Raw genomic sequence first — 15000 nt, forward strand, 5'->3', positions numbered from 1 at the left:
AGTGGGGCTGAAATTCGGCAGCATTGAACCGAGGTCGTTTCATACTGAAGTGGGGCTGAAATTCGGCAGCATTGAACCGAGGTCGTTTCATACTGAAGTGGGATTGAAATTCGGCAGCATTGAAGCGAGGTCGTTTCATACTGAAGTGGGGCTGAAATTCGGCAGCATTGAAGCGAGGTCGTTTCATACTGAAGTGGGATTGAAATTCGGCAGCATTGAAGCGAGGTCGTTTCATACTGAAGTGGGATTGAAATTCGGCAGCATTGAAGCGAGGTCGTTTCATACTGAAGTGGGGCTGAAATTCGGCAGCATTGAACCGAGGTCGTTTCATACTGAAGTGGGGCTGAAATTCGGCAGCATTGAACCGAGGTCGTTTCATACTGAAGTGGGATTGAAATTCGGCAGCATTGAAGCGAGGTCGTTTCATACTGAAGTGGGATTGAAATTCGGCAGCATTGAAGCGAGGTCGTTTCATACTGAAGTGGGGCTGAAATTCGGCAGCATTGAGCCGAGGTCGTTTCATACTGAAGTGGGATTGAAATTCGGCAGCATTGAAGCGAGGTCATTTCATACTGAAGTAGGGCTGAAATTCGGCAGCATTGAAGCGAGGTCGTTTCATACTGAAGTGGGATTGAAATTCGGCAGCATTGAAGCGAGGTCGTTTCATACTGAAGTGGGATTGAAATTCGGCAGCATTGAAGCGAGGTCGTTTCATACTGAAGTGGGGCTGAAATTCGGCAGCATTGAAGCGAGGTCGTTTCATACTGAAGTGGGACTGAAATTTGGCAGCATTGAACCGAGGTCGTTTCATACTGAAGTGGGATTGAAATTCGGCAGCATTGAAGCGAGGTGGTTTCATACTGAAGTGGGGCTGAAATTCGGCAGCATTGAACCGAGGTCGTTTCATACTGAAGTGGGATTGAAATTCGGCAGCATTGAAGCGAGGTCGTTTCATACTGAAGTGGGATTGAAATTCGGCAGCATTGAAGCGAGGTCGTTTCATACTGAAGTGGGGCTGAAATTCGGCAGCATTGAAGCGAGGTCGTTTCATACTGAAGTGGGATTGAAATTCGGCAGCATTGAAGCGAGGTCGTTTCATACTGAAGTGGGGCTGAAATTCGGCAGCATTGAAGCGAGGTCGTTTCATACTGAAGTGGGATTGAAATTCGGCAGCATTGAAGCGAGGTCGTTTCATACTGAAGTGGGATTGAAATTCGTCAGCATTGAAGCGAGGTCGTTTCATACTGAAGTGGGGCTGAAATTCGGCAGCATTGAACCGAGGTCGTTTCATACTGAAGTGGGACTGAAATTCGGCAGCATTGAAGCGAGGTCGTTTCATACTGAAGTGGGATTGAAATTCGGCAGCATTGAAGCGAGGTCGTTTCATACTGAAGTGGGGCTGAAATTCGGCAGCATTGAAGCGAGGTCGTTTCATACTGAAGTGGGATTGAAATTCGGCAGCATTGAAGCGAGGTCGTTTCATACTGAAGTGGGGCTGAAATTCGGCAGCATTGAAGCGAGGTCGTTTCATACTGAAGTGGGATTGAAATTCGGCAGCATTGAACCGAGGTCGTTTCATACTGAAGTGGGACTGAAATTCGGCAGCATTGAAGCGAGGTCGTTTCATACTGAAGTGGGACTGAAATTCGGCAGCATTGAAGCGAGGTCGTTTCATACTGAAGTGGGGCTGAAATTCGGCAGCATTGAGCCGAGGTCGTTTCATACTGAAGTGGGATTGAAATTCGGCAGCATTGAAGCGAGGTCATTTCATACTGAAGTAGGGCTGAAATTCGGCAGCATTGAACCGAGGTCGTTTCATACTGAAGTGGGACTGAAATTCGGCAGCATTGAAGCGAGGTCGTTTCATACTGAAGTGGGACTGAAATTCGGCAGCATTGAAGCGTAGGAAGTTGACATTGAGAAAAAGCAACGAGAAGAAATGAAGCAGTATTGAAGCGAGATGGTTTTTAAACTGAAGTAGGGCCCAAAATGGGCAGCATTGAAGCGTAGGAAGTTGACATTGAAAAAAAAAGCAAAGAGAAATGTAGCAGTAGTGAAGCGAGATGGTTTCATACTGAAGTGTGGCACGAAATTCAGCAGCATTGAAGCGTAGGAAGTTGACATTGAGAAAAAGCAAAGAGAAGAAATGTAGCAGCATTGAAGCGAGGTGGTTTCATACTGAAGCGAGGCTGAAATTTAACACCATTGAAGCGAGGTGGTTTCAAACTGAAGTGTGGCTCAAAATTGGCAGCATTGAAGCGTAGGAAGTTGACATTAAGAGAAAGCAAAGAGAAGAAATGAACCCCCGTCCATGAAAACCTTCAACTCTGCTTTTTTGAAGAACGAGGCTGAGGGAAGCCGAGTTGCTGAGTTGAAGGCAGCAAGGATGAATTGAAGCGGGGGATGAAAATGAAGCGGCATCGAAGCGTTTACAGAACACTTCAACTTAATGATCACCTTTGACAGATCGAAATCGAACGCAAGTGGTGTTTTCCCAATGCTGCATTCCATCTTTGACGGCGGCCAGGAATTTTTCTCCTTCAAAAAAACCATAAATATCATTATTGAGAGAGAGAGAGAGAGAGAGAGAGAGAGAGAGAGAGAGAGAGAGAGAGAGAGAGAGTAAAAAAAACCATAAATATCATTATTGAGAGAGAGAGAGAGAGAGAGAGAGAGAGAGAGAGAGAGAGAGAGAGAGAGAGAGAGAGAGAGAGAGAAGTTTGAGGTCTCATTAATTAACCAAAAAAGGAAAGAAAGAGAGGTGAGAATGAAAATGGAATATTTAAGATGTTACATGCGATCAGAGTAAGAATATTGAATATATATATATATATATATATATATATATATATATATATATATATATATATATATATAAACATATATATATATATATATATATATATATATATATATATATATATATATATATAAACATATATATATATATACATATATATATATATATATATATATATATATATATATATATTTATATATATATATTTATATATATATATTTATATATATATATTTATGTATATATATATACATATATATATAATATATATATATATATATATATATATTTATTTATATATATACATATTTATTTATTTATTTATTTATATATATACATATTTATTTATTTATTTATTTATATATATACATATTTATTTATTTATATATATATTTATTTATATATATATTTATTTATATATATATTTATATATATATATATATTTATATATATATATTTATATATATATATATATATATATATATATATATATATTTATATATATAAATGTATATATATATTTATATATATATATATATGTGTATATATATGTATATATATATATATTTATATATATGTGTATATATATATATATATATATATATATATATATATATATATATAAATTATATATATTACCAGAAATACATCCTACAGTTTGCATCATGTTTTAAGACCGTATAAGCAAGCCTCATACACCTGACCTATTTCCTTCTACAATGAGTGACATCACTAACGGGTAATGCATTATATTTCAATACAATGTGAAGCTTTTGACCCCTGCACCTCTGACCCCTTCCCATTCACTTTAGCCACACCTTGACCTTTAAAAATCTCTTCAAAAGGATTTTCCCCTTCATCTCATAAAAGGTTTCTACTACGGTTGTAGTAGCCAATGTGGTAGCGTCCCTGACTGGTGAACGCCACACTGGGGTTCAAGTCCCGCTCAAACTCGTTATTTTCTTTGGTGGCTGCAACCTCGCCATCCTTGTGAGCTAAAGATGCGGGTTTTAGTGGAGCCTATAGGTCTATCTGCTGAGTCATCACCAGTCATTGCTTAGCCCTCCTAGGTCCTAGCTTGGGTGCAGGGAAGGCTTTGCCGCTGATCATATGTGTATGTCAGTCTCTAGGGCATTTCCCTGCTTGATGGGGGGATGTCACTGTCCCTTGCCTTTGCCAGTCATCAGTGGCCTTTAAACCTTTAAACTAGGAACTAGAATATTCCTCTTAAGGGGTTAAATGACTGGACGGGGGGGGGGGGGGGGCAGGGGATGCGTGTTGCAGCTTCATCCCTCGTTTTGTTATAATGCCGGCCAAGGTTAAAATACACAATTATAAACGATGTCTCGTCGATATTCTATTACAACTTCAAACTTTCACTTAATACCGACAAGCTTTTACTAATTGAAATCTGTTAAAATATACAAAGTCACTTTGAAAGACCGAGAACATAAAAGGAAGCGAATTGTCTGAACAGCCACAGGAATAATAATGTCATGTGCAGAGAAAATAGTCTTAGGAAGAGTTTCTCGTAGGCACCTCATTCGGAAAAGGGACAGTCGGTGTCTTCGTCAGCGGGGTTCGTTAGTGACTTTATCTGCACCCCTATGTCAGGTGTTCACGCTGTTAGTTGCCCCCATTTACACCTGTGAGAAGAAAGGAAATGTGGCACTGTGTGGCATAGGTTTTAAAAGAATGCTTCAAGTTTGCTTGAATATCTATGAATTAGTGATCTGGCCGTTCATTTTGAAGATTTTGCTACTGATAAAAGTCTTATTGTAGTTATTGCGTGTCCAGTTCCTTCATGTATGTTCTCAAGTTACGGACTAGGGTTGGGTATTCAAATCTTATTCAGTGGCCTACATATAACATGGCTTTTTTTATGTAATGTAATATTTACCAATATGTTTATTCTCTGTTTTCCCTTAAATCTAAGTTTAATACTTCTCACCTTTTTCTCCGTTCTAGTCTTAACGAACTTAATTTGTGTAGCATTATTTCATTAAAATGGATATCTCTTCCTTTTTTCGCCATATTACACTTGGAATGAATATGACTTCGTTTCTTTTTAACCGTTTGATTGGAGGGTTAGAGACGGGTAATTTCTGTTACAGAAAATTGTCTTTTTCCTCGTTTCCTTTCCTCACTGGGGTATTTTCCCTTTTGGGGCCCCTGGTCTTATAGCATATCCTGCTTTTCCAACTAGAGTTGTAGCTTAGCAAGTAATAATAATAATATAGCGGATAAAGCCTGTGAATAGATTGCAGTCGTATTAGGACATAGTCGAGACATTGTCTATTATTGTGGATTTTAACATTGGTAAATTTGGCATCATGATTGGTCGTCAGCTTGCATATTTACCTCCGCCAACGAAGTTGGAAGGAGGTTATGTTTTCGCACCTGTTTGTGTGTGTGTTTGTGAACAGCTTCCTGGCCACACTTTTAATCGTAGAGTAATGAAACATGCAGGGATTAACTGTTATGTAAAAAGCTGGAAATTATTAAATTTTGGAAGGTCAAGGTTAAGGGTCAAGGTCATGGTCAAGCAAAATGTTCAATTCACGTAATCAGTCATAACTTTGGACATCGTTGTCTTATCTGAGTGCAATGAAATCCACGCCAATTAATACATGTTAAGGTCAAAGGTCAAGGTCAAGGTCGAGCAAAAGGTCGAAAAATACCCTGCCGCGGTGGAGGTCTGTGCTCTACTGAGTGCTCCTCTAGTTTCTATCTATGTTTATTCTAAGCCTTTGAAATATATATATATATATATATATATATATATATATATATATATATATATATATATATATATATATATTGTAGTCCCGTCCTTGTTCTATTTTTCCATGGTTCATATAACCTTCCGGTTTGCATAAGGCAGGACTATCACTATCCCGGAGATTAGTTCCCTATCCCATAGTCCTGGGATAGAGTAAATGGACTTTAGAATAGGTTCCCATCCCATTTGTATTCTGTACAGCACGTGTTTCATACACACACATACACTGTAATGCTATTGTTTTGTTATCTCTCTCTCTCTCTCTCTCTCTCTCTCTCTCTCTCCTCTCTCTCTCTCCTCTCTCTCTCTCTCTCTCTCTCTCTCTCAATAGGTCCCGAAAATCTGACAATGAGGCAGAGAACAATTAACATTTGAAATTATTTTAGAATCAGTGGGGTAAAAACGTAGAGGTTAATTGAAACGTCTCTATTCAGTTATCTATGAACTGCAGAAATTAGTAATCATTATTAACCTACGAAAGCCCAAAGTTTATACAATTGGCAGATGCTCTCTCTCTCTCTCTCTCTCTCTCTCTCTCTCTCTCTCTCTCTCTCTCTCTCTCTCTCTCTCTCTCTCTCTCTCTCTCTCTCTCTCTCTCCGCCCTGATAACTATTTCAACTTGCCCTCTTATGTTTCACACTTTCGGAATTTTTGTGTCATTGTTGCCCTCAACTGTTTATAAATAAGCTCATTATCTTTTTAAATAAACTTACTTACAATCACATCGCACAATCCCTGGTTAACACATTCACTTTATTCGGCCCATTCACACTACACTTGTGGTCTCTACTTTTCTTCTGTTCACTTTGCTTTCTTTCCATTTAGCTCTACAAGATCTTTAACAGTTGAATCCAGCCCCAGATTTTCTACTCGTGGAAGATCAAATCTTCTTTGGCTAGTCCTATTGAGTTTAGAATTACTACACGGATTTCGATAAACCATTTTGTAAGTCAGTTTGAGTTTCCAGAATATCTTAAAGCGATTGACGCAAGTAAAACACTGTTTTATACATAAAAACTAAATTTAAGAAAGGACAATATTGCAAAATTTAGTTGTAAAGAATTTCATTATATCATGGCCCACCGAACCTTTTCCATTTTTTTTTTCTGTTTAACAAATTTTCTCTTCACTGAAAATTACGAAAGTCTCAAAAGACAATGTACAGTCAAATCCAAAAGTCTTCTGACACTAAAGTTGGTGACGTAACGTTCTCGCTTCACTAGGAAAGTATCGCCTAGTGAACGTGAACACACTAGGATTTCATTGTACATTTATACATTTATATAATCCTCTGGGTTTATTCATCCGAAAATAATATTATGATACAATTCATTTACGCACGCGCAGTACCTTAATAACCCATTGATACATTTTTATAACCCCTGGGTTTCTCCATCCTATAATTATATTATGATACAATTTATTCACGCATGCGCAGTACCTTACCTCCCATCTGATACATTTATATAGCCCCCCGGGTTTCTCCATCCTATAATTATATTACGATACAATTTATCTACGCATGCGCAGTACCTTACATTCCCCGCTGATACATTTATATAACCCCCTGGGTTTCTCCATCCGATAATTATATTACGATACAATTTATCTACGCATGCGCAGTACCTTACATTCCCCGCTGATACATTTATAGAACCCCCTGGGTTTCTCCATCCGATAATTATATTACGATACAATTTATCTACGCATGCGCAGTACCTTACATTCCCCGCTGATACATTTATAGAACCCCCTGGGTTTCTCCATCCGATAATTATATTACGATACAATTTATCTACGCATGCGCAGTACCTTACATTCCCCGCTGATACATTTATAGAACCCCCTGGGTTTCTCCATCCTATAATTATATTACGATACAATTTATCTACGCATGCGCAGTACCTTACATTCCCCGCTGATACATTTATAAAACCCCCTGGGTTTCTCCATCCTATAATTATATTACGATACAATTTATCTACGCATGCGCAGTACCTTACATTCCCCGCTGATACATTTATATAGCCCCCTGGGTTTCTCCGTCCGATAATTATATTACGATACAATTTATCTACGCATGCGCAGTACCTTACATTCCCCGCTGATACATTTATAGAACCCCCTGGGTTTCTCCATCCTATAATTATATTACGATACAATTTATCTACGCATGCGCAGTACCTTAAATTCCCCGCTGATACATTTATAAAACCCCCTGGGTTTCTCCATCCGATAATTATATTACGATACAATTTATCTACGCATGCGCAGTACCTTACATTCCCCGCTGATACATTTATATAGCCCCCTGGGTTTCTCCGTCCGATAATTATATTACGATACAATTTATCTACGCATGCGCAGTACCTTACATTCCCCGCTGATACATTTATATAGCCCCCTGGGTTTCTCCGTCCGATAATTATATTACGATACAATTTATCTACGCATGCGCAGTACCTTACATTCCCCGCTGATACATTTATATAGCCCCCCGGGTTTCTCCGTCCGATAATTATATTACGATACAATTTATCTACGCATGCGCAGTACCTTACATTCCCCGCTGATACATTTATATAGCCCCCCGGGTTTCTCCGTCCGATAATTATATTACGATACAATTTATCTACGCATGCGCAGTACCTTACATTCCCCGCTGATACATTTATATAGCCCCCCGGGTTTCTCCGTCCGATAATTATATTACGATACAATTTATCTACGCATGCGCAGTACCTTACATTCCCCGCTGATACATTTATATAGCCCCCCGGGTTTCTCCGTCCGATAATTATATTACGATACAATTTATCTACGCATGCGCAGTACCTTACATTCCCCGCTGATACATTTATATAGCCCCCCGGGTTTCTCCGTCCGATAATTATATTACGATACAATTTATCTACGCATGCGCAGTACCTTACATTCCCCGCTGATACATTTATATAGCCCCCCGGGTTTCTCCGTCCGATAATTATATTACGATACAATTTATCTACGCATGCGCAGTACCTTACATTCCCCGCTGATACATTTATATAGCCCCCCGGGTTTCTCCATCCGATAATTATATTACGATACAATTTATCTACGCATGCGCAGTACCTTACATTCCCCGCTGATACATTTATATAGCCCCCCGGGTTTCTCCATCCGATAATTATATTACGATACAATTTATCTACGCATGCGCAGTACCTTACATTCCCCGCTGATACATTTATATAGCCCCCCGGGTTTCTCCATCCGATAATTATATTACGATACAATTTATCTACGCATGCGCAGTACCTTACATTCCCCGCTGATACATTTATATAGCCCCCCGGGTTTCTCCATCCGATAATTATATTACGATACAATTTATCTACGCATGCGCAGTACCTTACATTCCCCGCTGATACATTTATATAGCCCCCCGGGTTTCTCCATCCGATAATTATATTACGATACAATTTATCTACGCATGCGCAGTACCTTACATTCCCCGCTGATACATTTATATAGCCCCCCGGGTTTCTCCATCCGATAATTATATTACGATACAATTTATCTACGCATGCGCAGTACCTTACATTCCCCGCTGATACATTTATATAGCCCCCCGGGTTTCTCCATCCGATAATTATATTACGATACAATTTATCTACGCATGCGCAGTACCTTACATTCCCCGCTGATACATTTATATAGCCCCCTGGGTTTCTCCATCCGATAATTATATTACGATACAATTTATCTACGCATGCGCAGTACCTTACATTCCCCGCTGATACATTTATATAGCCCCCTGGGTTTCTCCATCCGATAATTATATTACGATACAATTTATCTACGCATGCGCAGTACCTTACATTCCCCGCTGATACATTTATATAGCCCCCTGGGTTTCTCCATCCGATAATTATATTACGATACAATTTATCTACGCATGCGCAGTACCTTACATTCCCCGCTGATACATTTATATAGCCCCCTGGGTTTCTCCATCCGATAATTATATTACGATACAATTTATCTACGCATGCGCAGTACCTTACATTCCCCGCTGATACATTTATATAGCCCCCTGGGTTTCTCCATCCGATAATTATATTACGATACAATTTATCTACGCATGCGCAGTACCTTACATTCCCCGCTGATACATTTATATAGCCCCCTGGGTTTCTCCATCCGATAATTATATTACGATACAATTTATCTACGCATGCGCAGTACCTTACATTCCCCGCTGATACATTTATATAGCCCCCTGGGTTTCTCCATCCGATAATTATATTACGATACAATTTATCTACGCATGCGCAGTACCTTACATTCCCCGCTGATACATTTATATAGCCCCCTGGGTTTCTCCATCCGATAATTATATTACGATACAATTTATCTACGCATGCGCAGTACCTTACATTCCCCGCTGATACATTTATATAACCCCCTGGGTTTCTCCATCCGATAATTATATTACGATACAATTTATCTACGCATGCGCAGTACCTTACATTCCCCGCTGATACATTTATATAACCCCCTGGGTTTCTCCATCCGATAATTATATTACGATACAATTTATCTACGCATGCGCAGTACCTTACATTCCCCGCTGATACATTTATATAACCCCCTGGGTTTCTCCATCCGATAATTATATTACGATACAATTTATCTACGCATGCGCAGTACCTTACATTCCCCGCTGATACATTTATAAAACCCCCTGGGTTTCTCCATCCGATAATTATATTACGATACAATTTATCTACGCATGCGCAGTACCTTACATTCCCCGCTGATACATTTATAAAACCCCCTGGGTTTCTCCATCCGATAATTATATTACGATACAATTTATCTACGCATGCGCAGTACCTTACATTCCCCGCTGATACATTTATAAAACCCCCTGGGTTTCTCCATCCGATAATTATATTACGATACAATTTATCTACGCATGCGCAGTACCTTACATTCCCCGCTGATACATTTATAAAACCCCCTGGGTTTCTCCATCCGATAATTATATTACGATACAATTTATCTACGCATGCGCAGTACCTTACCTCCCCGCTGATACATTTATAAAACCCCTTGGGTTTCTCCATCCGATAATTATATTACGATACAATTTATCTACGCATGCGCAGTACCTTACCTCCCCGCTGATACATTTATAGAACCCCCTGGGTTTCTCCATCCGATAATTATATTATGATACAATTTATCTACGCATGCGCAGTACCTTACCTCCCCGCTGATACATTTATAGAACCCCCTGGGTTTCTCCATCCGATAATTATATTATGATACAATTTATCTACGCATGCGCAGTACCTTACCTCCCCGCTGATACATTTATAGAACCCCCTGGGTTTCTCCAACTGAGAATTATATTATGTTACAATTTATTCACGCATGCGCAGTACCTTACCTCCCCGCTGATACATTTATAGAACCCCCTGGGTTTCTCCATCCGATAATTATATTATGATACAATTTATCTACGCATGCGCAGTACCTTACCTCCCCGCTGATACATTTATAAAACCCCCTGGGTTTCTCCATCCGATAATTATATTATGATACAATTTATCTACGCATGCGCAGTACCTTACCTCCCCGCTGATGCATTTGAATAACTCCCTGTGTTTCTCCAACCGAGAATTATATTATGTTACAATTTATTCATGCATGCGCAGTACCTTACCTCCCCTCTGATACATTTATATAACCCCTGGGTTCCTCCATCCGATAATTATATTATGATACAATTTATCTACGCATGCGCAGTAACTTTCATTCCCCGCTGATACATTTATATACCCCCTTGGTTTCTCCATCCAATAATTATATTATGATACAATTTATTTACCTTCCCCGCTGTTATATTTATATAACCCCTTGGGTTTCTCCACCCGAAAATTATACTATGATATAATATATGTGCGCATGCGCAGTACCTTACCTCCCCGCTGAAACATTTATATAACCCCCTGGGTTTCTCCATCCAATAATTATATTACGATACAATTTATTTACCTTCCCCGCTGTTATATTTATATAACCACTTGGGTTTCTCCACTCGAAAATTATATTTTGATATAATCTATGTGTGCATGCGCAGTACCTTACCTTCCCCGCTGATATTGTAAGGCACGATTGGATGTCCCTTCTCCTTCCGCCACAACATAAGGGGGTCTTTCGCCCCCATTCGACGGACTTGACTGAACCAGTATTGGGTCTGTTCGCCTGACACAATCATGTCACCGATGACGAGCGAACCCAAAGAATCGTACAATACGCCATCTCCTTCGCCCTCATCTTGATGAGACAGTTTTTGTGGGTTTTTCTGAAGCTCGATGAGTATGGCGTCCTCTACAGGCATAGGTTCCAATACTGCCGAGACTGTTTTATCCTGTTTTGAAAGAGAGAAGTAAGAATGTGTAGACTGTTGAAATACATACATACATATACCAAGGCGCTTCCCCCAATTTCGGGGGGTAGCCGACATCAACAAATGAAAAAAAAAAGGGGGGGGGACCTCTACTCTCTACGTTCCTCCCAGCCTAACAAGGGACTCAACCGAGTTCAGCTTGTACTGCTAGGGTGCCACAGCCCACCCTCCCCCGTTATCCACCACAGATGAAGCTTCATAATGCTGAATCCCCTACTGCTGCTACCTCCGTGGTCATCTAAGGCATCGGAGGAAGCAGCAGGGCCTACCGGAACTGTTGAAAATACGCCGTGGAAAAAAACTTAAAATCATGGAATAAATGTTGTCAGGCATTTTCAGTTTTAAAAACGGATATATTCGGGCACTCGTGCACACTGCTCTATCTTATTTCTCTTCCTCTTGTTTAGTTAAAGTTTTTATAGTTTATATAGGAAATACTTATTTTAATGTTGTTACTGTTCTTAAAATATTCTCTTTTTCCTAGTTTCCTTTCTTCATTGGGTTACTTTCCCTGTTGGAACCCCTGGGGCTTATAGCATATCCTGCTTTTCCAACTAGGGTTGTAGCTTAGCAAGTAATACTAAAAATAATATTGACGTAAAGAAATGATATTACGGTCACCAACCAGTAAAAGATAATAACAAATTATGGTAAAATTACGGTCGCCTGTATTTTACTGAAATACGGCTGAGAACAGTAGATTTTCACGGGGAATTTCCGATTAAAATTAATTTTTTTTTTTATTATTGTTACTTTCGGGAATGGTTGTAAAAGATGCTGCTAACTGTGTTTAAAGATTTAAAGGCCGCTCATGAATGGCAGAGACAAGGGATAGTGACAATGCCCTAGCAAATAGGACAATGCCTCAGAGACTGACCATATACACATATGATCAGCGCCCAAGCCCCCTCTCCACCCAGGCTAGGACCAGGGTGTTAAAAACGTGTTTTATTATATAGTTAATTTGTTTTAAATGAGTGAATGTTATGTATCATTGTGCGAATGTTTTTTTTTAATATTTCTTTTGATTATATTTTATCTTTTTAATATATGTATATATATATATATATATATATATATAAAAATATATGTGTGTATATATATCTATCTATATCTATATCTATCTATCTATCTATCTATATATATATATATATATATATATATATATATATATATATATATATATATATCTCTCAAATCATAACGACGCTGAGTAACTTCCTCGGTTCCAGTGCTCAACTTGAATACCTAAATTTCATCTTTCCAATCTATTAAGGGTAGTGGTGGCCTTTTGGTAACGTCCTTGCTTGGTGATGAACAGACTGGGGTTCGAGTCCCACTCAAACTCGTTATTTCCTTTGGTTGCTGCAACCTCACAACATATGTTAGCCAAGGATGGGGTGTTTGGGGGGGAGCCTATTGATCTCTGCTCTCATCAGCAGCCATTGCCTGGCCTTCCTTCGTCCTAGCTTGGGTGGAGGTGGGGCTTGGGCACTGATTATATGTATATATGGTCAGTCTCTATGGCATTGCCCTGCTCGATAAGGCAATGTCACTGTCCCTTGCTTCTGCCAGTCATGAATGGCCGTCTCGTTAGTGCCATTAGTGTCTGCAACCTTACCATCCTTGTGAGCTAAGGATGCGGGTTTTAGGGGAGCCTATAGGTCTATCTGCTGAGTCATCAGCAACCATTGCATGGCCCTCCTAGGTCCTAGCTTGGGTGGAGAGGAGACTTGGGCACTGATCATATGTATATATAGTCAGTCTCAAGGGCATTGTCCTGCTTGATAGGGTAATGTCACTGTCCCTTGCCTCTGCTATTCATGAACAACTTTTAAATCTCTGGAACCATGAGCATAGATCAAGCAAACCGTAAGGGTCTCATAAGAACTGCTTACAGTTTGCCTTGTTCTTACTGCACTGTAATTGTTCAGTGGCCACTTTCCTCTTTGTAAGGGTAGAAGAGTCTCTTTAGCTATGGTAACCAGCTCTTCTAGGAGAAGGACACTCCAAAATCAAACCATTGTTTTCTAGTCTTGGGTAGTGCCATAGCCTCTGTACCATGGTCTTCCACTGTCTTGGGTTGGAGTTCTCTTGCTTGAGGGTACACTCGGACACACTGTTCTATCTTATATCTCATTTCTCTTGTTTTGTTAAAGTTTTTATAGTTTATAAAGTGATATTTATTTTAATATTGTTGCTCTTCTTAAAATATTTCATTTTAGTTCCCTTTCCTCACTGAGCTATTTTTCGTGTTAGAGCCCCTGGGTTTATAGCATCCAGCTTTTCCAACTAGGGTTGTAGCTTAGCAAGTAATAATAATAATAATAATAATAATAATAATAATAATAATAATAATAATAATAATAATATTTTCCCTGTTAGAGCCCCTGGGCTTATAGCATCCTGCTTTTCCAACTAGGGTTATAGCTTAGCAAGTAATAATAATAATAATAATAATAATAATGATAATAATAAACTAAAACGAAACTACTTTTCAATGCTCCATGAACTTTTCATCTTTTACTCGATGTCTTTGGTCTCTATTCCCTCAGCTGTCTGACTCCTCTAACTTTATCTCGGTCCATTTTCAACTCTCAAAGAACAGATTCTTCAAGCGAGCATTAAGGGAGTCCATTATATGTCTCGGTAGTCTCATTAAACAATTTAAACTCATTTCATATTCAGAATTAATCATCCTAAATGGGGACAGACATTTTGACCTTTCGATGAATATAAAATAGACTTTAAATAACAATTTGGTGATTATTTTTTTTTCATTAATATCTAGCCCGTTAAATGCATCCGCTCACATCGTCTATGTATATACCTAGGTCGTGTTCACTCCCTCAGTCTGCCGGTACACAAACAGATACAAGCTCGGGTATACGTATACACGAGAAATTTTATATATATATATATATATATATATATATATATATATATATATATATA

General features: G+C 39.0%; 2 protein-coding genes across 2 annotated transcripts in view; one reads left to right on the forward strand and one right to left on the reverse strand.

The window, feature by feature from the left end:
• LOC137656710 (whirlin-like) overlaps positions 1-15000 on the forward strand; it is a 755303-nt gene that overhangs the window by 629974 nt on the left and 110329 nt on the right.
• Positions 1-15000, reverse strand: part of LOC137656049 (protein SpAN-like) — a 38914-nt gene that overhangs the window by 21509 nt on the left and 2405 nt on the right. The window contains exons 2-3 of the mRNA XM_068390226.1: positions 11724-12006; positions 2458-2538 (exon numbers count right to left, since the gene is read on the reverse strand). Of these exons, the coding sequence (XP_068246327.1) occupies positions 2458-2538; positions 11724-12006 (364 nt within the window). The remainder of the gene's footprint in view (positions 1-2457; positions 2539-11723; positions 12007-15000) is intronic.

The sequence above is a fragment of the Palaemon carinicauda genome, chromosome 17, assembly GCF_036898095.1.
Source record: "Palaemon carinicauda isolate YSFRI2023 chromosome 17, ASM3689809v2, whole genome shotgun sequence".
Taxonomy (NCBI): Eukaryota; Metazoa; Arthropoda; class Malacostraca; order Decapoda; family Palaemonidae; genus Palaemon; species Palaemon carinicauda.